This window comes from Ambystoma mexicanum, chromosome 7p (assembly GCF_040938575.1).
Source record: "Ambystoma mexicanum isolate Mex_15411 chromosome 7p, UKY_AmexF1_1, whole genome shotgun sequence".
Taxonomy (NCBI): Eukaryota; Metazoa; Chordata; class Amphibia; order Caudata; family Ambystomatidae; genus Ambystoma; species Ambystoma mexicanum.
The window spans coordinates 598,982,292-599,007,240 of record NC_090939.1 but is presented as its reverse complement, the minus strand read 5'-3'; the positions used below and the strand labels follow the sequence as shown (position 1 = coordinate 599,007,240).

At 47.3% G+C, this 24,949-nt stretch overlaps 1 protein-coding gene across 4 annotated transcripts in view; it reads left to right on the top strand.

Moving 5' to 3' along the window:
• HERC2 (HECT and RLD domain containing E3 ubiquitin protein ligase 2) overlaps positions 1–24,949 on the top strand; it is a 2,956,340-nt gene that overhangs the window by 1,991,775 nt on the left and 939,616 nt on the right. For all 4 annotated transcript variants that reach the window (XM_069636605.1, XM_069636607.1, XM_069636603.1 and 1 more), the window contains exon 66: positions 9,816–9,987. In XM_069636605.1, the coding sequence (XP_069492706.1) occupies positions 9,816–9,987 (172 nt within the window). The remainder of the gene's footprint in view (positions 1–9,815; positions 9,988–24,949) is intronic.

Below are 24,949 nucleotides of genomic sequence, written 5' to 3'. Positions count from 1 at the left end.
GACGGGGATAAGGGTAGGTTCCAGCCCGTGCTTCGGACTGTCCTAGCCAAAGTATATATCGTCAGATGTGTACTCTTCGGAAAAATAATTCTGTGAGGCAGTGTTATCAATTGTTGGCGTGCTTAGTCGGGTGTTGCGTGTCTATATTTGCTGTATTATTGCTGAGCTGTGGGGACTGGGGAAACGGGCTTATATTCGGTCCCTGCATGCCATTACTCCATCCTCTTCTTCGTCTCCCGTACATACTCCTTCCTGAGTGCAGTAGGCGCACTGGTTCTCATTCACTATCCCAGTGTGTTACATAACATGTCCCCTACTTGGGGCATATTCTCGCAGTCCCCTAGCTACCCGCTGTCACAACACCCTTGTCTTCAGATCTACTTTCTTCTTTTCTATCCTTTCCTTCTCCTAGTTAACTCTGTTCTCATAATACTCAGCCATCAGCAGTATTTCAGAAGGTATCTCTGTTTGCCAGGTACTCTCCGAAGCCGTGATTTCAGACTGAATTTCAGGCAAGAGAGCATGTACAAACTTGTCAACCAACAATCTCTTACCCCGTATCATTGCTCAAATCTTATCCTCTGTAGTCAGTAAATACCTGCTCAAATCTATTAAAATACTCTATTGTCCCCACAGATTTCCCTTGCATGCAGGCCATTCATTTGTCCCATATCATTCTTTTCTGTGGTACTAAAGTCTTAGGTTTAACAAGGATGGGGTGAGGTAATGCTAATATTTTCTCTGGAGGTTTCTCACCTAATTGTCTCTGTATGTCAGCGGCCATAGGTTCGGACCATGTCCCCCCCCTCCTTCCCCTCACCCCACAATGCCCCGTTATCATCTATTTTTCCGATTTGCTTCCATAAATCGGAAGGTAAAATGGCAGGAAATAACAAATCTAGATCTTTTAAGGTAAAAACTGAAGAAGCCAAGAACTGACTACTTCCTTATAGAACCCAGTGGGGTTCTTCCTTATGTCTGGTATGGATAGCTTAATTGTGTTAACTTCTTGTCTGTAAAAGGGGACATACACAAATTGTTCAATATAGTGTGCTGCGACTGTTCTTGCAGGCATTTCACCATTGGCTGGCTCCTCTCTTTGTGGGACGAGTGTCGAAGGCACCTCTCTCATGGGCATCTGAGCGGTGGCCTTTTCAATCCTATTGTTGAGCAGTAAAGCTAAGTCGAGGGACTGGGATGTAAGTGCAGTGTCATCTGTGAAGGTGCGCTTATATTTTTTCATAACATATACTGTACAACACAGTTTATTTTTAATGTATTCGTCTTGTAGGTATTCAGCCATTATTTGTAATACCTGTTTCGGAATGGATGGAGAGTATTGCTTAAATGTGTCATGGATCTCCATAGGGGAAAGGAATGTATTAGAAATCCATCTAAGAGCTTCTCTAGTGATGATGCGCATTTCTGCAGTATTTTCACCGTGTTTGGGGAGAGTGCTCTTCTGAATGAACACGTTGTTTATTAATGTACTAGATATTCCTAAAGCATCTAGCTTTGCTATCTGTAGTTCATGTAGCTCTTCCTTATGTGGGAACCGCTCTGATAGATGCTGGTGTGCATCTTCTAGTGTATTGTGGTGCATGCTGAATGATTTAAATGTTGCAATTCTCTCGTTTGCACCATACTCCTACGTCCTGTCCCCTTTCCTCCATACTGTATGTGCGTCCCTAGCTAGGGACGGGAGATGGAACCTTTTCACCAGAAAAAACATCTTTCCCTTTAAACTTAGATGGGCACGGCCTTGACTCCGCCCACCAGTGCCACTCCCCAGTCCTGTTTTCCGTGTCGATGGGAACGGACTGCTTTCACCAGCACTTCTGGGTTAGGCCTCCGGCCTAGTAATTCCATGCGCTCTTCCCCAGAGAAGTGTTTTTTTGTCGTCTTCTTTCTCGTCTTTAATCAGAAATCTCTGTCCTCCGGCGCCACACTCCTCCCCAGCGCATGTCGACATCATAGGGCTTGAGCAGGTCTCCAGCCTGCGAGGGCTTTTTCCTACATCCGACCCCCACACTCTCTGCCTAGATTGCCTTCGCCCTGACCATGGCTGGGAGGGCTGTACCACGTGCGACGCACTGACACCACAGGCTCTGAAGAACAGCCTAGCTTGGTGGACGGAGCTCTTTGGAAGGTCGCCTCCAGAGGATTTAAAGGAATTTGTGAAGCACAAGTCCAGGCCCAAGGTAGGGGCACTGTTCATCAGCACCCCCCAAAGGTGACTCCTTTGCCAGTAAGCGCACAAGCGGGAGGGACCTCTCAGGTTCTTGTACCAGGCCAGGTACCGAGGCTCCCACAGCTATCGGCCGCCAGGCCAAGGGGTCGCGAGATCCTACCGGTGACTGCACTGAGGGACCGCAAGGTTCTATTACCTGATCTACACCCGAGGGGCTATGCCCTAGTACTGGACAAATGTCTGGGGGGGGGCGCCTGTACGCAGTACTACCAGCGACTCGGCCGAGGGCAATCCGCCTACCAGGCCCCGTCCTGAGGTGCAGTGTAGGCCTCAACCTCCACCGGCAAGAGTGATGTGGCATGCAGCCTGACAAGATGGCCGCCGGCCCAGATAAAATGGCGGCTCGTCCGACACATCCCCCTTTGGGGACCAGGTAGATGAACGAGTTTCCAGGTGGGACTGGTCTTCATCGGGCACGTGGGCTGCGGCATACCCGTCTTCATTGCAGGGCAGGTACACCCCGCAGATAATATGGCAGAGTGCGCCCAGGTCTCAGCCCATGCCCGTGCCTCCAAGCGGTCCAACGGCCTGTGAAGACTGTTTTTTTTAAAAAAGTTTCTCACCCTCATGAGGTCTCCGCAGATGGGCGTCATCCTCAAGGATGCTCCAGTTCTACCGCTGGCACCCACAGCCACTCTGCCCGTGGTTCCGGCGCCTCTGGCTCCTTGTCATGGTCATCGGACCAAGAACACAGACGGGGCCTGGATGGAGACAGTCCTGGAGCATAAATAACAGTCAACAAAAACATTTATTCGGGACAAAATGCTTTTATTACAAGCATAGCACCTCATTCTGGGTGCAAGGTGCATTTAACGTGGGAACTTCCATCACTTAAAGCAGCCCCACGTGTACTCTGGGGTGGGGCTGCTGTAACTGGGTTGCCTGGCACGTGCTGACTCACTAGGAGTGGCAGGGTGTGGCAGGCAAGCCAGGCCTAGTGGGCGTACCCACGATCACAGCTATATAAGCTGCTCCAATCCACGAGGCAGACGCTTCGCGTTATTCTGCACATCCATGCAGCATAACGCTCACCACCGCCTGCTTCTATACTTACCATCTGGGGAATTTGCTCTCACCTGTGCGCGTCTTCTTTTAATCTTCCGTGACACCGTCATCTTCATCTTGGCACCGCAGCTTACCTTCAAACCTTCCGGAGCACTGAGCTCTTCATCCGGGGACCCAAGATCATCTTCTCGGCTTATAGAACGTTGAAACCTCCTTCTTGGCACCGCAGCATTACACGCTTCGTCCACAACAACAGCACCTGCAAGTAAAAGCAAAAGGCAAGGTTAGACATTAAAAACATTAAGTTTAAAGTCGTGCTCCCACCGCATCTCACGCTTTTCCTTAAACCATCACTCACCTGTTGTCGAACATTGCGGTTCCATCTATCTTCCTCCCGGCCGCATTCCACACCTCCACAGTTCCTGTTGAGCTGCAATTCCATCAATTGGGAAGAGAAAACATTATTCAGGAATTAACAACAAATCGAGAGCAAGCATACAAGACAGAAAGCGACAAGGGGAAAAAACAGAAAGAGGAAAATACAAGAAACATTGAGAAACACTACCAACCAAGAGAAGAATAGGTGCAGCTGGACTGGACTATTACTCATCAGGGATCAGTGAAGGAACTAGATCCCATCGACAAGTGCCCCTGCCAGAAGTAGCAGGACAGAGAGCTCACCATCAATAATTAACAGGTGAGCCTTATGGGCCGGTACATGCCCACAGAAATTGCACCTTGGGTAGAAGAGTTTGAGAGGTACCATAGTCACCGATCAGCACACTTACGTTTTCACATAGCTGCACAGGAGCAGTGTCACCAATTGTTAGCGCCCACAGCCTGTCTGCAGGGGGAGGGATCCAACAGGGTGATCAAATTCCTGGGTGGGCTGCAACCGTGCCCCAACGCCTCTGCAGAGACCAGGTGAGCGTAACACTCCCATGCAGCCCCAGCTGCCCCTGCCAGTTACCACCACACCGGCTCCCACGCCTCCAAAGGTCTTGGCAGCCCCACAGCTCATGTCCGTACACCACAGCCGCTGGCTCCCAGCACTCCTCCAGCTGCACCTGACCAACAGAACACTTTGGCGAACACAGACGAGGAGGAGGATCCCGACACACCTACCTCGGCCAAGGCCTTCCATGAGTGGCTCCCCGGACTGACCGAATACTTGGGACTTCCTCAGCCCGAGGTTGACCAACCTGAGGCGGGGGTCTTGGCGGAGGTCCTCACTCTGGGCCCCACAGCTAGAACAGGGATTCCGATGATAAGACGTGGTGACACTCGCCAAAAAGGGATGGCTTAAACTCCATTTGGTGCAGCCTACCAACAGGCGCCCCAACGCCAAATTCAGGCAGATGGCGGGCGACCCCCTCTTGCTGTCTACATACCCTCAGTCACACTCCTTGGTGATCGCTGCAGCTTTGATCTTTTCCAAGCCACAATCGTCTTCAGCTACCTTAGCCTCTGCACTCCTGGGTAAGGAGGAGAAGATCCTTGGAGCATATGGGAAGAAAATGTACTCCCAATGCTTCCCTTCATCTTCGTCAGTCGAATACAGATGCTATGCTTGCTGCAGTCAACCAGCGACTTTGGTGGGAATTCGATGACTTCGTTACGGAACTTCCGGTGCTGAGTCAGGCACGCTTCAAGGCCGGACTGGCGGAGGCCAAAATTGTAGCGCAAGACATAATGGAGTCCACAGTGGCGCACATTGACACCTCAGGCCGTGCCATTTGCATCACAACGGACATGAGATGGGTTGCCTGGCTCCGGGTGACCAAGTTCAACCCGGACGTAGAGTAGCGCATACTAGAACTTCTCTTTGAGGGTGGCGACCTGTTCCATTCCACTTCGGATGAGGAACTGGATAAGAAGAAAAGCAGTTTCCAGACTGTCAAATCCTTATCCATCCTCTCTAAAGCCACTCTTAAGACATAGAGCCAGATGCACCGGTGTTCAGACAAGGGTAGGTCCTGAAGTGGTTTCTGGGGATTCCAGGAACGACGGTCCAGGCAACCGGACAGGTCCCCCAGTCAACATTGGCGCAAGCAACACAAGGCCGCGTGTTAGGCAAACTTTGTATGCAGTTCCCTCTGGGAACACTACAAACAACTCTGACTAAAGGTATAGGAAACCCAACCTTTGGTATAAGCTTGCACTACACAGTTTTGGTAGCGTGTTCAGCAGCCAGGCTTATCTCAAGAAGGGTCAATGTGAGCTGTAGGGAGTTATACAGAGATTCACAGTAACAAGTATTCAAATAAACTCTTACACAAGGTTTCTTGAATAAACAATTATTAATTTTTCAGTCAGTTACAATAAGCCTCCTTCAGAAGGGAGGAATATACTAGTAACACACAAATACACTTCAGTACTGTACACTCTTAGTTTCTAAATCAGTAAAGACCCTTTTGGGATGGCCGACAGACACAACCTACACACTCAGGTGACTTCAATAGCTATGGTGCTGGAGACATTAAAATCTTACTGTTTGCATTTAGAATACTGTTATCAGTGGGTAAAAGGAAAAGGTTATTAGAACAACAAGAGACCACAAATATTCTTAAGCAGGAAAATACATGTGCATCCCCACAGCAGAGTCATTCAGTATAACAGCCTAGGCCAAAGTCAATGGGCAAAAGTCTTGTATAGGATGAAACACTTCTGGAAGGTAATTGGAAAAGTCTTTGTGCAATGTTTTAGAAGTCTTTGAAGAAAAGAAGAATCAAATGTAGGGCCACAGGCCGTTAGACTTGTGAGTAGTAGAAGATGCAAGCAACTTTACAGCAAGAGGTAGGTTCTCACAGACTTTGTACAGTACCTTTGAAATGAAGAAAAGATGCAACAGATGACTCCTGTTCCTGTGCAGCTCTGCAGATCTCACTGTCCCTGGGCCTCAGTCGTGGGGACAAGAGGGAGGACGTCTGGGGACTCCTGCACTGCACTGGGATGGTCAAAACTTGCAACCGGACAACTTCACTTTCAGTGATTGTTCAGTTTTTCAGCTCCTTGCTTCTACCTGCAAATAGCAACAACATCGTTCCTGGCTTACAAGATGGGACTTTCCTTGTTTCTGGGGTCCCGCACTCTGTTGAGGGGGCTCAGGTTCGGTCAGTCCTGCATCCTGGGAGTCCAGAGGATCTTCCTGAAGCTCTTGGACAACTTAACAGCAACACACACAAACTGGTGTTCCTCTCCTTGGCTCTACAGTTTCCAGCAGCAACTCTGTGGAAATTCAACCAGCTCCGAGATGGATGTCCACGTGGCTTACTTTGGAGTTGATTGGTCCCACCAACTCAAGGGGAGAAGTCGTCCTTGCAGGGGCATCCGTCTATGCGAACCTGGGGTTTCGGCACTGCAGCAGGGCTTCCCCGGGCAAACCAATGGTCCAGGAGTTGCAGCAGGCATCCTCTTCCAGTTCTTCTTCGGTTCCTTCGTCCAGTGGTCGACTCTGCCTTCCAAGCCAAAATACTTGCCTTTTATACAGTTCTCTCCCTTTCATTCCAGCCTAGCTTTCAGTCACCCAGCAGGGTGCCTGTCCTTGCCAGACAGTCACCCATCCAATCACTACAGAGTGGATTTGGGTCTCTTAGGAGACGAAGCACAGGGAGTTTCGGGCATCTCCCTCACTTCCTGCCTACCCCAGATACCCCGGAGCCAGAGGCGTGCTTCACTTGTGAATCCTGCCAAAGGCAAAACAAACAAAGGGACCAAATCTGGTTTGGCGCTCAGAGTAAATCTCAAGAAGGACCTTTCCACAAAAAAATGGCAAAAAAAGACCGGGCCATTTTGACTATAATGGCACCCTTGGGTGCTTCACTCTGGCTACGAACGCAGCCCGCAGTAAATGCACATGATGGTATTTGAAATGAAACCACTGCTACCAGCCATTCAGTGAGAAAAGGGTAACATAACAAATGTTACATGAGAAGCTAGACAAAGGGGATACTAGGTAACCCCTCCAGCACCCTATTGTAAGATAGTGTGTGCTGGGCCTAGAAAGTTACAAATGTAAGTAAAGTCAATTTCACTTTACTGCTCTGGGAAACAGTAGTTTATCCCAGAGAAGGTATTTAACCTTCGGGAACATCTAACAGACTTCCCTGTGCCACTGCACTGACAGTGCTGTGTGACACAATGTAAAAGATGATGCCTATGGAGTTTGTCAGGCTCCATAACCACAAGAAACACAAAGGTCAGAAATCGCGTTAAAATACATGAGCGTGGGGAAAAAAGTCTCACTCTCTCCAGGGTAAAAAAATCAAGTCCTCAAAATTCAGCAAAGTTGCTGGGGGTCTCTAAGTTGGAGGGAATTAGCACATTTTTGAGAATTCTCCCTAACACTAAGAACAAGGGCTTTTTCAGCCCCCTCCTCCAATGCAGCCTCAGATGGAAAAAAGGCATGACGACCCTACGGGTCCACGTATCTATGGTGGGGGGCAGGCTTGCCCTTCACTCCCAATGTGGGCGTACAAGGTTCGCGGACCCCTGGATCCTCGGTAGTGTCCACGGGCTATTGCCTACCTATACCTCCTTCCCCTACTCCCAGCCTCCCAGCAGTGTCTGTGCTTCTATTCACAGATTTTACAAAGGAAGGTTAAAGGTGCAAAGGTCCAACACAACTCTCAGGCCCGCCTGGTTCTTCCTTTGTATGGCGAAGTTTCTGGAACGTTTCTGGAGAACAGCTGCGCTGGGATAGGATTATCATAGATGAGGAATCCGTGGGAGGAACATGCATCAGAAAGAACATTACTGAGAGGGAAGTAATTTGTTCTTCACTTTTCACATTCACTCGTGAGCTCCTTTTATTTAGCATTGGCGTAGCAGTGAAGAGGTCTCCCGTCAGGGGGCGGCTGCAGAGATGAATAAACCAGCCCTGCAGGACCATTTTTCTGCAGAGAAGCAACACAGCAGATAAGATTATACTGGGCCTCAAGAGGATAAGCTGCAGTCTCCCGACCCCCTTGCTCAGGATGGCGAATGGTCCAGCAGTGAGGACTTTGCCGAGGCTGGACTACCACAGAATGGTCCAGCAGCACTTCTGATGGCTGAAAGCTTCCTGCAAGGACCTTCTAGGATAGCAGCCAGCGAATAAGGACTACACAGGGAGATGGATTTGGCAATGCTGGTTGTCCATTGCAGCTGTTCTTCTCGGTCCTCCGCTCTAGCTGCTCTTCTCCTGGGACTTAGCTCCAGTGCACAATATAAGAAACGGATACAGGGCTCCTGGTTTTCTCTCAAATTTGGGCTGTGGCTGCCCCAACTCATTGAAAAGGTAAAGCCTGGCCAATCCTTGACAGTCTTAAACCCTACATCTGTCCAGCAAAAGACATTTTCTGGCATCAATGTTCATTTGGATTAGACAACCCTAACCCCCATTTCTGCCAATTCTCTCTCACACACACGCACAACCATTTGCCCAGGAATCGAAGCAGGATCTTGCGAAAGTGCCTACCTTATTCCAGGCCTGAGGAGGTAGTAATAGGGCGAAAGAACAAGAGGGTCAAAGAACTTAACCCGCATGACTAGGCTTTTTTGATTATATGGTACTGGAAATTGCCTTAGAGCTCAAATAAGGTGGTATGTACAAAACAAGGTTCACTGTCGCCAGCCTGTCCTTGGCTCATCAAAAGGTAACAAAGGTGTTGCTAGAAACGTAGAAAAGGGGTTGAAAGTACCACTGCAACACTACACTGTAAGTTGATCTATTCAAAACACAGAAATCACGACTGTCCTCTTGCACTGCTAACTGTAAAGGCTGACCAGTGCCCCCAGAATGAATGAGTCGAGGAAAGAGATTTTACTTCCCTTAAAAAGTCAATATAGGTTCAAACCATTCCAAATGGCTGGGAATTCCATTGATGTCAATGGAAGAAAATTTGCATAACAAAGATGAATTCCTAACAGCTCTCGAACCAGTCCATAAAACAATCAATTGCAGTCTGACACACTTTGGATTAAGCCTTGCTACGATTAACAGATCATACCAGCGGAAATGTTAGTGGGGTCACACAATACACAAAAAGGAACTTTATTCCTTGCACAGTTTGGTGTGATGAAGGGCGTAAATAGACACAAGTGAACAAGCACTCATATACAAATTTCTGTTGTGACACCTGTTGATTGGCTAAGAGAAGGCAATGACCTTTCAATACTGCTTGTGAAGTCTTTTTATGTAATTTAAGTTGGTATTATGTCGACTGACATAGAGGAAATGGTTGAGGAAACTACCATATTCTAGCATGGTCGGTCATCAATGTCTTATCACAATTGCTGTAGCCTTTACAACCATGTAGAGGTAGCAGAAAGGAACCTGCATGAAAGCCAGCACAGCCCTGATTCTGAATTAAGCAGCAAATTGTTGGAGGAATTCAGAGACACCATAATAAAATATATTGGAATCAGTTATTCCAATTTTGAAACTGTGATCTAGAAATACTGCTGTGTGGTACATAAAATGAGTAAAATGAGTTAATTTGTTTTTTAGCTGGATATGAATTTATGCCCAATTTACCAAAATAGCCGTTTTGCTATTGCTTTCCTTTTTCCATTGTAGGTGTTCCCTCAGATGCAGACTCCACTGCCACCAGTAATAAAATCAGCGGAGGGAACAGTTCTAAGCCCAATCGCCCATCTCTTGCCAAGATTCTTCTTTCCTTGGATGGGAACCTTTCCAAACAGCAGGCACTATCTCACATATTGACCGCTTTGCAGATCATGTATGCCAGGTGAGAAAGTTGGATCATGTTATTTTTGTGTACGTTTCAACTGCAATAATATCACATTCCCAATATGTCTATAGTTTAAGATTAATTCAGTCTTTTGAACTAAACTTTTGAATTTAAATTGCATGTTCATATAAGTTCTCGATTAGTTTCTCATCCACATTTTGTAGTAGGAAAATGAATGTTTGTGTTTATCTATTTACCATTCTGCATTCGGAGTATTCTTTGGCAGACTTTGACTTCACAAATATTACCTGGCTCTAAAGAGGACCTCAGATATGATATTTTTACAAAGTAAATCACAGGTGTACCGCTCCAGTTCTCAATGGCTACAAACAGGTCAGGTTATCCAGCATGAATATTCTTGAGAAAAAGTTGCAATCAATGGACCCACATATTTACATATTTAGTGGTTGGCCTGAAAACATGATGGGTTTATTCACTTCAGGGGCAGTGGTGTGCACAAATGGTCAGAATTCTAAAAAAAAATGTACTTGATCCTTCCCATATCAACGCCATTCCCTGTAACAGTTTCAACTCGAAGAAGGATCTTGTAACGAATTATGGGAATTCGTCCCTTCTCCCTCAGGGGAGTCCCCTCCCCCTTATGAGGTTGGGGAGGTAAGCCTGCTTCGCAATACCCTCCCTCGGGATAGAGTCAAGTGGGACCTCACAGGGAGAGACTCCCCCTTGAAGGACAAGGCCTCCCTTTCCCAAAAGAAACCTGCCAAAGTACCTCCTTTGAGACTTCATGGTAATAAAATCTGTGCAGAAAAGGCTGTGTTATTGCAAACCTACGATGGAAAATCTCTTTGAGAACTCCCATTCCACTGGGATGACGAAGAAGACGATGCATGGAGGAGAAAAGAATTCACCAGAGAGAGAGAAAAAGGAACAGATTCTTATGCAGTGGAAGCCCCACGGCTATGTCAATACCAAATGGGTAAGACCCCAGGGAAATGAACACAGCCTGTGAACTTCAAACACAGTCACATGTTGGCTACAGAGAGCAGCAGCAGAGACGAGACATGTAGCGTCCTACAGCTGTGAGGAACCGAGTGGTATTAGGTGTGCTACCGCCGGTACCAAGGACGCTAAACTAACTAAAGCGAGATGTACGTGGTTCCAAAGCAAAGGATAAGAAAGACAGACTGGTGGCGTGACCACAGGAGGTCCATGGTGGACCAGGAGTCCAGATAACAATGCCAAGACCATTCGATACACACCGGTAGCAGACATACCAGAGTGCCATCCAGGATGAACTAACGAAGGAAGGAAGAAGAAACGGACAAAGGAAAATGAGTCACCTGACTGAGAAGAAAGGAAGCCAATCTTCACCAAACAAGAAACCCAGTGAAGTTAATCCTACAAACTGAAGGTAATGGGGATAATGGGAGACCGGGGATGGGGGGGCAAGAGATAACGAGTATTGGAAAGCTCATACTCATCACAGTCGAGAGAAAGAGAACCTAACAAGAGTGGATGAGAATCATTGTTGGATTGCTCATACTTGTCACAGCCAAAAGAGAGAGAACCTAATAGTGAATGAGAGAATCATTATTGGAGTCCTCATACTCGTTTTAGTAAAAAGAGGACTATTGTAACGGCAATATCAAGAGAAGGGAATTAATATTTTGGGAAGGCCTCAATATATGATCAATCCAAAAAGGGGCCCAAGAGAACTAAAAGAACAGACCAGATCCAAGAAACCTGAGATTGTTTCACTGTGTAGAAATAGACCCAGGGTAAGAGAAACAAGGACTATGCACTAGTCAATAACCTAGAAGGTTGTGAACTAAATAGATTAGTGAAGAAGAGAAGGTTCAATCCTTATTAAAATACAAGAGAAGAAAAAGGAGTCTGTATGAATTGATAAGTGATCACTAAAGATCCTCTATTGAAAAGTGGCTGAGAGACAAGTAATCGAACCACAGATGAAGGGAGCCATTCTCCTGACTTAGTAGTCCTTCCGACCTACCACATATGGTGTTAGAATTGGGATCAGGACCAACTGATAAAAGTTGGAAATGTGTATTTTACAATGTTAAGCCTCAAGGCCAAAGCTCCTACAGTGGCAACCGTAGAATCTATTTGCTTTGAATTAGAGTACCACAGAAATAGTCTTACCCCCAAGAGAAAGGTACTTAATTCCCACTGAGCTAGTACTGACCCCTCCCAAGTGCACTTAAATACAGCAAATGTGCCGTACTGTCTAAATAATTATTTAATTCATAATCTCGCCCTGGCTTTTCAACCAATACCTGCCAACTCTCGCCCACTGCATTGCCATTTTCTGCTCAAATTTCCAGTGCTACGCTGATGACACTCAACTCATTTTCAGGCTGCCATCTGCCACCTCCTCTCCCTCTCTCATCTCTGATTGCCTAACTGCCATTCAAGATTGGTGTGCCGCCAATGATCTTTGTCTGAATGCCAGCAAGATGGAGAGCCTCCTCATCAGCATTCCTTCACCATCCTTTCCCCTCACTCTCTGGCCGGCCTCTCTTGGCCCTGCTCCTACCCCCACCTGCGAGGCTAAGAACCTCGGGGTCATCTTTGACTCCACCCTTTCTTTCTCCGTCCACATCTGAGGTCTCTAAAAAGTCAAATTTCTGACTGCACCTGCTCAGAGGTACTCTGCCTTTCCTCTCCTTACCCCAGAAGCTCATGGTATCTCAAGCTCTGGTTCTCTCTAGCTTGGACTATTGTAACAGCCTCTTTCTAAATCTACCTGCCTCTACTCTCCGCCCTCTGCAACTAATCCAGAACAGGACTGCAAGACTTGTCCTTGGCCTCAAGCCTTGGATCGTATATCTCCAGCTCTGAAATCTCTTCACTGGCTCCCAGTGGATGCAACGATTAAATTCAAAACCCTCTGCATTGTCCACAAGGCTTTCTGGGGCCTGGATCCAAAATACATTCAGCTATCCCTCCGCAAATACCTCCCCTCTCGAGCTCTTCGCTCCTCTACCTCCATCTCACTCAGGGTCAGTTGTTTTTCTAAGAAACAAGCTGGGGGTAGATCTGTCTTCGGCTGGGGCCTCCCTCTGGAACAGCCTCCCTGCCACTCTAAAACTTGAGGAGAACCATCTCTGGTTCCGGAAGCACCTCAAGACCTTCCTCTTTTCTTCTGCATTTGCTCCCCCTCTCCCCTGCTGATCTGTTCTCTCTTGGCACCGTGCACCTGGCCACCCTCTGTCTTTTGGGCCCAGGTACCGGCTCATCCTGTCACCCTCCCGCACTGCCTCCGGGGCACCCCTTGCACTGGGGTCTGTATCTGTACCCATACAGCCCCCCCCCCTTTTTCTTCCTGCACTTATCGGACCTACCCTGTCTGCTGCCTTAAACCTAGCACTTGCAAATTGCTGGCTGCATTACCACTGTTTGTTGCCTTTATTATTTATTTATTGGTATTTATCTGTTTCTCCTCTGCTTCGCACTTTCCACCTCTCCCCCTTCCATGCACTTTTCCCCTCCCACTCTCCCATGCACTTGCGCGTTCTCAATGTCACTGGGCCTAGTAAGATCGCTGTTTTGTTCTCCCCTGTTCCTCTCCCTTGCCTTGTCATGCTCTGAAACACTTGTGTACGAGCGCGATAGAAATAAAATATCAATCAATCAATCATCCTCCATTGCATGTCTCTTAGGTCTCTTTGTTGCATAATATGGAGGCATCCAAAGATCATGGAAAAACTTGCAAAGCTGACCTCCACCCAAAAGGAAGTTCAGACCCATTTGTGTCACAACTAGGTGCTTTCAAATGCATTACTGGTGTGGGGACAATCACATAGGGCCTAGGTTTTCTTACAATGTCTAGCTCTCCATTAGCAACTGGAGTGGGAAGAATTAAAGGAACTCTTCCCTTCTTTGGATCCATAACATACACAGCACGTATTATCAAGATCAGAAAAACAATGATAAACATTGAGCAAGCATATGGCATACACCAGTACATTATGCTCCATTCGTCACCATCTTTGATCAGTTTCTGGAATAGCTAGGTGGTTTATGGACCACATGATTTGCCTGCAGTTATCTTTAAGGAGAGAAAAACTCTTTTTATTCAGGCATTCTCATGAAATACTCTGAAACTGCTGGATCTGCTCCACAAGTTCCACAAGTAGCTGGCTGATTGCAGGACGATTTATGGGGTTCCGAATGAACACAAACGTGTAATCCTTAGGCCAAAAAAGATAAGCATGTGCTTCAAGCAAATAATAAAAGATCAAGGCCAGTAAATTGTGAATGTCATCACTCGACTGGACCATGCGTTCGTTCAAAGAGATGTTCAGGTAATTGTCTGACCTGGTCTAGAATTTCTGCCAGAAGATGGCTAATCGCTGGGCCATTCTTAGGATCTTGGATGAAAGTGCGCACATCAACACGACGGTCAACAAGAGCCGGGTAAGCTCTGAGTATAAAGATGAAGACAGCAAGAAGTAATCTGTGTACGTCGACATCAGTGAGTACCATATGACCATCCAAAAAGGAACTCCGTTTGGAAAGAGTCAGGGAACTGCCCTCTTTTTCCAATCGTCGAACATAAAATCCAGATCTGGCATTTCTTTGCTTTTTCCTTTGCAATCCAAAGTTTAATGTCAATACACTCCTGTGGCTTAAGAACAATAACTTTCGCACTCCTTGCTGCAGCAGATACAAAGAGTGTTTTCCAGGAAAGCCACAGTCCAATGTCACCAAACTTCTGTGACTCGAGCAATTGCTGGTTTGCACTCCTACCAAGTATTTTACAAGAGTGCTTTCAACGAAGCCACAGACCAAAGTACTCTGTCTACCTATTGGATAGTCTCTGCGTCCTTCTTCCTCATCATCGATCTAGTCTGCACGTGCTGAACTACTACTTCTTGACTTGCTTCCGAATGGGCTGGGGTTGCGGGGGTCTCTGCTGTGTAGACTTTCACGTCACCTTGGTGAATCCAAGCTCGCCTCCCGATAACCTTTACTGTGAACAGTGTGACGTTTTCCACAATAAAAGGGCTGCCAAATCTAGGCTCATGCCACTTCCTTGTGAATTTTCGAATAAATACCTGGTCACCTGGAAAGACCTTTGGTATAAGGAGTTCTTGAACTCGGGTCGCGGAATGGTCTTCATCTGTGTTGTGAGCTCAACACCCCGTCCGCTTGACTTGATCTGAAATGACAGAGTATTAGCCATCGTACATGTTAGGTAATCACGTAAGTCAGTTCCTAATAATTCTGCAGTTGTCTGGGCATCACTCCTAGTCCTCGATGGAGGAGTTGGAGGCATTCTCATTCGCCTCCCTTTAACTAGTTTGTGGGGTGTGAGGTGGTGGTCTGAGCCAGGCTGATTCCTCCGTGCATATAATGCAAGGGTCAAGCAATACAGCCACCCCTTTTTCAGTGTTAACTTTTATTTGGCTATCCTTTTCTTGAGTAGACAGTTGAGTCTCTCATATTTATTCCATTCGCTTGCGGGTGATGAGCATAAGAAAATGTATGTTTTATATTGAGCAATAAACTAATTTGCTTGCATACTTCATTTACAAAATGGGAGTCATTATCTGATCTCGGCACCTCACATATTCCCCATCTAGAAAATACTTCTCGGACTAAAAACATTGCAGCGCAAGTGGCGTCAGGGTGTGTGCATGGACCTGCCTCAGTCCACCTAGAGAAGGGGCACACCCCACTATCATATACCTATAACAACTACAGACTTGCAGCATATCAACATAGTCAATATGTAAATGCTGAAATGGACCATTCTGTCGAGGGATAACGCCTCTAACTGTTAGAGTGTGTGCCCAGCAATACACTTTTGACATACGATGCAATTTACTACATAAAAAGCAATGTGTTCTAACAGGTTCGGCACAAACCAGTTCCCTGCAATGGTTGCTGCAATGCTTTCTCTAGTGACATGCGCAGGGTAGTGTAGCTGTTCTAACGCCACCCTTAATAAGGCTACAGGAATCACTGGTTTACCAATGCTGTCTTGTCGCCAAAGTACCTCGTTGGGGGATAAGAAACACCCCCTCCATGTCCACAGGTGTATCTCTTCCTCTGGGGCTTCACCCTGAACCTCCATGAGTTGCGTTTTCGATAAGTGATTAAAACCTTCATTCACAATCATCATCACTACAATTTTTTTCTTTCACATCAGGCGTATCAAAACTCATTATATCAGATGAATATGCAACCCTTTTCGCCTCTTCGTCTGCTGCTTGGTTTCTGCGTGAAATAGTCTGTTCTCTTAGTGTGCGCTGCACACTTAACTATTGCGGTGGCTACAGGGAGTTGTAGTGCTTTAATGAGCATGTCCAATAGAGCAGCGTTTTGCACCGGAGTGCCGTTGTAACGCTCACCTGATTCCCACGGAGGCGCGGGTCTTGGCAGGAAGGTGTCTGTAACACGAAACGTGATGTGCAGGATTCGGTTGGCTCCTGGGGTCGACCCTCTCCGCACTGTGTGTCGGACTCGAAGGGTGAGGTTTCTGCAGGTGAAATAATATGGGGATTAAAGGTCTGGGTTGCTGAATGTCCCTGTCTCTCTCCTCCCAGCTTGTCTGTTGAACCCCCCTCCCAGGTCCACGTGCTCACCTTAGATAGGTGAATGCTGGGCTCTCCATCTGCGTCTAGTGCAGGGTGCCGTTGCCAGTTCCTTCACTGGTGAAACGTGGGCCTCTTGACTTCAGAGGATGGGTACCGTCGTTGACTGCACGACCGGTAAGTTTCTGGACACCTTTAGTCTTTATAGTCTTTTATGCGTGGCACTGAAGCGCCTGGAGTTGCGTAAGTATGGCAGCGCTCTTACTGTCTCTTTCTTTGTCTTTGCAGGAGACGATGCAGAATGAAGAAATCCGGAATTCGCCACGTGCCGGTAAGTGTGACACTGCTATTGTCTTTGCAGGTGAAGATGCGGCGTGAAGAATCCGGAATGCACTGCGTGCCAGTAAGTAGAACAATGCTGTTTATCTTTGCAGGTGCAGATGCGGCGTGAAGAATCCGGAATGCACGGCGTGCCGGTAAGTAAAATAATGCTGTTTGTCTTTGCAGGCGAAGGAGCAGCGTGAGACACGGCCGCTGCCGATGGATCAGGTAAGCAAATACTGCGTGTGAAAGTTCATTCTGCTAACCTGTGGTTTCTTATCTTTTGCAGGTGCTGATGTTGCTCGGATACCGGAATGGTGAGTATAATTCTTGCAGGTTCAGGATCCAAAGAAGAAAAGCTGGAGCAGACTCGGTGAGCGTTCTGCTGCAGATGCAGAATAACGCGAAGCACGTTTCATCAATCGGGTGTGGTTTAAATAGCCTTGGAGTGATGAGGCGTCTCCTTCCACGGCCCCGCCTAGGTCAGAAAAGAGTTCCTGCTTCCAGAAGAGTTCCAGTGGAGTTGTGCTGCCCCACCCAGGTAAGAAAAGTAGTCCCAGTTCACAGAGGACTTTTAAGAGTCTGGCAAGTCAGCAGCATGGTCTGCCGCAGGTAAGTCCACCCAAGCACCTTCACACCCATGATGAGCCCGGCGCTTCCAGTGCCGGGACCGAGGCTTCTGATGAGCCTGGTGCCACCGGCGCCAGGACAAGGTCCAAAAGGTCCCTGTGGGGACCGGCTGGTGCCTAGGATCAGGGTTAGGGGCCTGCTTCCAAGGACGTTGGGCTGATCCTGGCTCCTTGGAAGCAGTGATCATGACAGTATCCCCCCTCAAGGCCCCTCCCAAGTGTGTCTTCTCCGGGGACTTTGGCTTGTCGGGGTGATTCAGATGGAATCTCTTGACCAGACGAGGTGCGTGGACGTGTTCTGAGGGTTCCCAAGACCTTTCCTGGGGACCGTATCCTTTCCAATCAACCAGATAGTATAATTTAGACCTGGAAATTTTGGAGTCTAAGATCTTCTTCACTTCAAATTCGAGTTCTCCGTCTACCAAAACGGGTTCCGGGAGTTCGGTCAATCGGGTTTCTGGTTGTACTGGTTTTAATAAGGAGACATGGAATACTGGATGTATTTTCATATGCGTAGGTAATTCCAATTTGGCAGCCACCGGATTAATTATGGCAGATATGAGGTAGGGTCCAAGGTATCTCGGGATGAAAGTGCGGGGTCCTTTTAAAGGCAGGTGCTTAGTGGATAACCAGACTTGATCTCCTACAGCGTAGTGAGGGGCCTCTTTACGGTGCCGATCGGCTGCCTTTTTGAATTGAGCTTTAGCTCTTTGCAGATGGGCAGTGGCTTCCTTAAAAGCACAGGTGATCTCCGAATGCAAGTGATCCACAGCAGGTGCTTCAATTTCTTGGGGAGGATCCAGGTGGGAGGTTCTAGGATGGTGTCCGTATAACAAGAAAAAGGGAGTCTTCCCAGTTCCAGAATGAGTCGAATTGTTGTACGCGTATTCAGCGATCCAAAGAATGTCCTTCCAGGGGTTTTCTGTTTGTTGGAGCATGCAGCGTAGATATTGTTCTAGTGTCTGGTTTGTCCTTTCGGTTTGTCCGTCAGTTTGGGGATGGTGACTGGTCGAAAGTCTTACATCAACTTGGGCTAGACGACAGCAACTGCGCCAGAAGTGGGAGATGAATTGACTTCCCCTATCGGAGACTAAAACCGAAGGAAAACCGTGTAAGCGAACAATGTTTGCCAAGAATTCCCGGGCCAATACTGAGGCTGAAGGCAGACCCTTCAAGGGTATGAAGTGAGCCATTTTCGAGAATAGATCCACAACTACTAAGATGGTAGTATATCCCAAGCATGGAGGTAAGTCCGTGATAAAATCCATGGACAGGGTATGCCATGGACAGGGAGGGATGTCAAGTGGCTGTAATAGGCCGGCTGGTCTTTGCTTTTGACTTTTATTCTGGGCACACACACCGCAGGAGATTACAAAGTCTCTAATATCCCTTTTCCATGATGGCCACCAGAAATGTCTTTTGATCTTTTCCATGGTTTTGGTAATGCCAGGGTGCCCCTCCATTAGAGAATCATGATAACCGGAGATTACTTGTTTTTGTAGTTTCTCACAGGGCAAGTGCAATCGTCCTCGGAAATATGGTAGGTCTTGATCTACTGAGAAATCTTTTCCCTTTAATTGCCAGTCCTGCAAATCGGTCGGAGTTTGGAGCGATTTCACCGTGGTCTTGATGTCTTCAAAAGATTGAGTGCTGACCAAACCCAAAATCCTTTGTTCTGGGATTATGGGTATTGGATCTGGATTGATCAAATGTTCATCTACTCCCATCCGGGAGAGGGCATCCGCTTTTCCGTTCTTACTGCCTGGTCGATAAGTAATTATAAAGTCAAATTCTGCTAAAAACAGAGCCCAACGAAGTTGTCTGGAAGACTGAGCTTTGGCTGTCTTTAGGTATTGTAAATTGCGGTGGTCAGTCATTACGGTGACTGTGTGTCTGGCTCCTAGAAGATAATGCCGCCAGGCTTTAAAGGCCGATCTGATGGCCAAAAGTTCCTTGTCTGTAATTGAATAGTTGATCTCAGGAGGCGAAAACTTGCGGGACCAAAAGGCAACCGGATGTAGTTGGTTTGTGACCGAATCTCTTTGTGATAACACTGCTCCCATAGCAAGACTAGAAGCATCCGTTTCCATGATGTAAGGTAGTTCTGGGTGAGGATGTTTTAAAACAGGTGCAGAAATGAATTTAGCTTTTAAGTCTTGAAAAGCTTGTTCCGCTTCAGAAGACCACTCAAAACGTTTGTTCTTTTTCAACAGAGCGGTGATGGGCTGGACTATCCGGGAAAATTCAGGAATGAATCTGCGGTAAAAGTTAGCGAATCCTAACATGCTTTGAACTCCTTTTACAGAGGTTGGTGATGGCCACTTGATAATTGCATCAACCTTCTTTGAATCCATATGGACTCCGTTAGGTGACAATATGAATCCCAGGAACTCGACTTCTGTTGCGTTGAAGACGCATTTCTCAAGCTTAGCAAAAAGACTATGTTGACGCAATCTCTCGAGAACCTTTTTAACATGTCTCTGATGTTCTTCTTTCGATGATGAATAGACGAGGATGTCGTCAATGTAGACAACTACACACACGTCAATGAGTTCCCTAAGGACATCGTTCATAAAATATTGGAAAGCAGCAGGAGCATTACACAGTCCAAAGGGCATCACTTGATATTCGAATAGCCCGTACTTGGTGCGAAAGGCCGTTTTCCATTCATCGCCCTCTTTGATCCTTACCAAGTGGTAGGCTCCTCTGAGATCCAGCTTTGTGTATATACGGGCATCTTTGACTTGGTCCAGGAGTTCAGGGATCAAAGGTAACGGGTATCTGTTTTTAACAGTGATCTGATTCAGGGCGCGGTAATCTATGCAAGTTCTAAGGTCTCCTTCCTTTTTCGGAACGAAGAACAAAGCCGATGAAGCTGGAGCTTTGGAAGGACGGATAAACCCGTTAGCTAGGTATTGGTCCAGGTACTGTCTGAGGTGAAGGTTCTCTGGCTCGGTGAGGGCATAGATCCTGCTGCAAGGAGGAGTTGTTCCAGGTATCAGATCTATTTGACAGTCGTAAGACCTATGAGGGGGTAGGGTGTTAGCTTGATCCTTCTGGAAGACGTCTTGGAACTCCTGGTATTCAGGAGGTAATTTGAGAATCTCCTCAGAAGAGATCGCCGCCAGTGAAACATCAGGTCGAGGATAACAAGTGGTAGAACACTCTGGAAACTGAACCGTCTTTGCTCGCCAATCAATCTGAGGATTGTGCTTCTCCAACCAAGGGATTCCCAGAATGATCTGGAACTGAGGGGCCTTGATTACATCGAACACTATTCTCTCCCGGTGTCCATTATGACTCAACAGCGTCACTTCTTGGGTGGCATACGTTACTGGTCCGGAGGCTATCTCCGTGCCATCCACAGTAGTGATGACGTCTTTTACTGCCTTAGGGACAAGGGGTAGATTCATCCTTGACACCATTTCACGGTCCACATAGTTACCGATTGCTCCACTGTCAATGTAAGCTTCAATTGCGTGCAAACGATCCGGACGTTCAGGACTAATGAGGACCATGGGTATCACGAAATGCGAGGTCACGGGACAGATCTTAACGCTCGGCAAGAGGACCTCTACTCTTGTCGGGCGAGGTCGTTTCCCTGCTCAGGATTTGTGGTACAGGTATCCGCGGCTCCTACAGTCTTCTTAGCTGGTTTCACGGGACAGTCCCGAAGAAAGTGTCCTGAATTACCGCAATAGAGGCATAGTTGCAGCTGCCTTCTTCTTTCCCGCTCTTTCTGGGTTAAAGGTCCTCTCATGCCCCCTATTTGCATGGGTTCCGCAGTGTCAGCTCCCTTATTCGAGGTCTGTGGTTTGGAAAACACTCGGGTATCAAATCTGGAGCGATCTGCCTTCCTGTTCTGTAGTCTATGGTCTAGTTGGACAACTAAGTCAATATAGTCTGAACATTCTTGTGGAGGATTCACAACCTGCGCTAGCACATCCTTGAGCTCTCCACGCAGACCTCTGTAGAAAAGCGTAATTCTCTTGTCCTCGGGCCATTGTGTTTCCACTATGAGTCTATTGAAAGAGGCTATATAAGTCAAGAGGTCTTGGTTACCCTGTCGTAATGAGAGAAGTTCATTGTCCAAGGCCTGCCCTTGTGCATGTCTTGCGAACAGTTTCTCCATGCTGGCCTGGAAGGCTTGAAAATCGTGTAAAACCGGATCATCTTGGGCGACTAAAGGGATCGACCAATCTGCAGCGCTGCCACTGAGATAAGAAAGCACGAAAGCCACCTTGGCCTGGTCAGTTGGGAATGCAGCTGGTCGACATAAGAAGTGCAGGCGGCACTGGTTGATGAACACTGCGAATTTCTTTGGATCACCAGCAAAGCGTTCGGGCGGAGCCAAGGGCACATTACCGGGCAGATTGATTTGCACTGGATTTGAAGCTGAGGCAGAAGGGTAACTTCCTCCTGGAACGGGCAAAGGTGTCTGTCCTGCCTGCGTTTGTAACAACTGCCTAGCAAGGTCCTCTGTTCGCTCCTTAGAAATTATCAGTTCTCTTCTTAGAGAGCTCGTTTCCTGGCGAGCTGCATGTACTTCTGCTCTTAATTCCCCAAGCAACTGGGCTAGTTGATCAGTATCTGAAGTTTCCATTGCGCCTGGGTAGGAGTTTAATGGTCGGCTTCGCGTTCTGTAACGCTCACCTGATTCCCACGGAGGCGCGGGTCTTGGCAGGAAGGTGTCTGTAACACGAAACGTGATGTGCAGGATTCGGTTGGCTCCTGGGGTCGACCCTCTCCGCACTGTGTGTCGAACTCGAAGGGTGAGGTTTCTGCAGGTGAAATAATATGGGGATTAAAGGTCTGGGTTGCTGAATGTCCCTGTCTCTCTCCTCCCAGCTTGTCTGTTGAACCCCCCTCCCAGGTCCACGTGCTCACCTTAGATAGGTGAATGCTGGGCTCTCCATCTGCGTCTAGTGCAGGGTGCCGTTGCCAGTTCCTTCACTGGTGAAACGTGGGCCTCTTGACTTCAGAGGATGGGTACCGTCGTTGACTGCACGACCGGTAAGTTTCTGGACACCTTTAGTCTTTATAGTCTTTTATGCGTGGCACTGAAGCGCCTGGAGTTGCGTAAGTATGGCAGCGTTCTTACTGTCTCTTTCTTTGTCTTTGCAGGAGACGATGCAGAATGAAGAAATCCGGAATTCGCCACGTGCCGGTAAGTGTGACACTGCTATTGTCTTTGCAGGTGAAGATGCGGCGTGAAGAATCCGGAATGCACTGCGTGCCAGTAAGTAGAACAATGCTGTTTATCTTTGCAGGTGCAGATGCGGCGTGAAGAATCCGGAATGCACGGCGTGCCGGTAAGTAAAATAATGCTGTTTGTCTTTGCAGGCGAAGGAGCAGCGTGAGACACGGCCGCTGCCGATGGATCAGGTAAGCAAATACTGCGTGTGAAAGTTCATTCTGCTAACCTGTGGTTTCTTATCTTTTGCAGGTGCTGATGTTGCTCGGATACCGGAATGGTGAGTATAATTCTTGCAGGTTCAGGATCCAAAGAAGAAAAGCTGGAGCAGACTCGGTGAGCGTTCTGCTGCAGATGCAGAATAACGCGAAGCACGTTTCATCAATCGGGTGTGGTTTAAATAGCCTTGGAGTGATGAGGCGTCTCCTTCCACGGCCCCGCCTAGGTCAGAAAAGAGTTCCTGCTTCCAGAAGAGTTCCAGTGGAGTTGTGCTGCCCCACCCAGGTAAGAAAAGTAGTCCCAGTTCACAGAGGACTTTTAAGAGTCTGGCAAGTCAGCAGCATGGTCTGCCGCAGGTAAGTCCACCCAAGCACCTTCACACCCATGATGAGCCCGGTGCTTCCAGTGCCGGGACCGAGGCTTCTGATGAGCCTGGTGCCACCGGCGCCAGGACAAGGTCCAAAAGGTCCCTGTGGGGACCGGCTGGTGCCTAGGATCAGGGTTAGGGGCCTGCTTCCAAGGACGTTGGGCTGATCCTGGCTCCTTGGAAGCAGTGATCATGACAGCCGTCTGCTCGGAGGTAGCCCCTCCTTTTTCAGCGTGCTTATCCTGCAAGCACGGTTGATGTCACGTAGGCACTCTACACTGTTACTTCCTGGTCTGCGTGTTTCTCGAGCGTGACAATCGGCGCCATCAATTCTGCAGCCTGTGCTGAAAAGTGAGACGGTAGTCTTGCACTCACCATTACCTCAAACTCCCCATTAGCCTTATGCTTCACTACAGCCGCACCTGAATGCCTTTCTCCATCAGTTTCATCGATTCTCAAAGAACCATCAATAAAGAGAATCCCTCCTGCTGCGAGAGCATTTTCTTTCACTCTTTGTAATATCATAGAATTCCTCATAATTCGAACAATCCTGGACTTGTTCACCCTCTGCAAGTGGTTCCGCAACAAACATGGCAGGGTTTATGATATGATTGTTTATTTATACAGCGCCTATACACAATGTGTTTCAAAGCGTTTACCATTTTACACCTGACTATTTTGATCGCTGGATTCGATATTACTAGCTCATAAGCAGAGGCTCTTTGAGATGTCAATGTACCTTTAGGTTTCTCCAAAACAGCAAACAAAGCATGCTCGACAAATAACATCATAGAACACCCCATTGCTTTGGTTGCAGACTTCTCAATAGTGAACACGGCAGCTGGCAACGATTGTTTGCAACAGAAGTGACATCTCATTACTGGGTACAAAATCCCATTGTAATATGCCAGGGGCTTGTACCCCAACGTAATTCTTTGTGTGAGCACTGCTCTCATGACTATTCCATTTGTGTGCGAGAATAAAAAGAACTCCTCAGAATAATTGGGGATTCCCAAAACTGGCGCTGAGCATATTGCCTTTTTTAATTCATCGAACCCCTCCTCCATTTCCTCAGTCCATTGAATTTTTTCCTGATTCTGCTTTTCCTTTTTCTGGGCTTGCAACAAGAACTATACTCAAACACCCATGCTTTAACATAATTACACAGTCCTAAAAACTGTTGCATTTGCTTTATCGTGTGTGGTTTTGCTGTTTTCAAAATTGCCTGAGCTCTTTTAGGTGTAACCTTCTTTCCTTTGTGTGAGATTAACTGCCCTATGTACAACACCTCTTCTTGGCAATACTGCAATTTCTCCTCATCTACCTTGATCCTTTCTCTGCTAGAATAATCATTAGCTGAATCGAGTCCCGTCTACACTTTTCTTCTTACGTGCTGCAGACTAAAATATCATCTACGTATTACAGCACAACACTAGGCAAATCAATATTGCTTAGGTCCATGTGCAGGACTCTGTTGAAAATCGATGGAGACTCGCAATACCCTTGGGGCAAACGTGTGCTTTTCAACTTAGTCTGACAGAATGTAAATGATGTAAGATCTTGGCAGTCTTTATGGAACGGGATTGAGAAAAATACATTTTTCAAGTCGGTCACCGTGAAATATCATGCCTCTACTGGGATACTACATGTTAGGGAGAATTCTCTGTTTAGGCTGAATTTCCTAACCTAGTGAGTCCCCCAGCAGCTT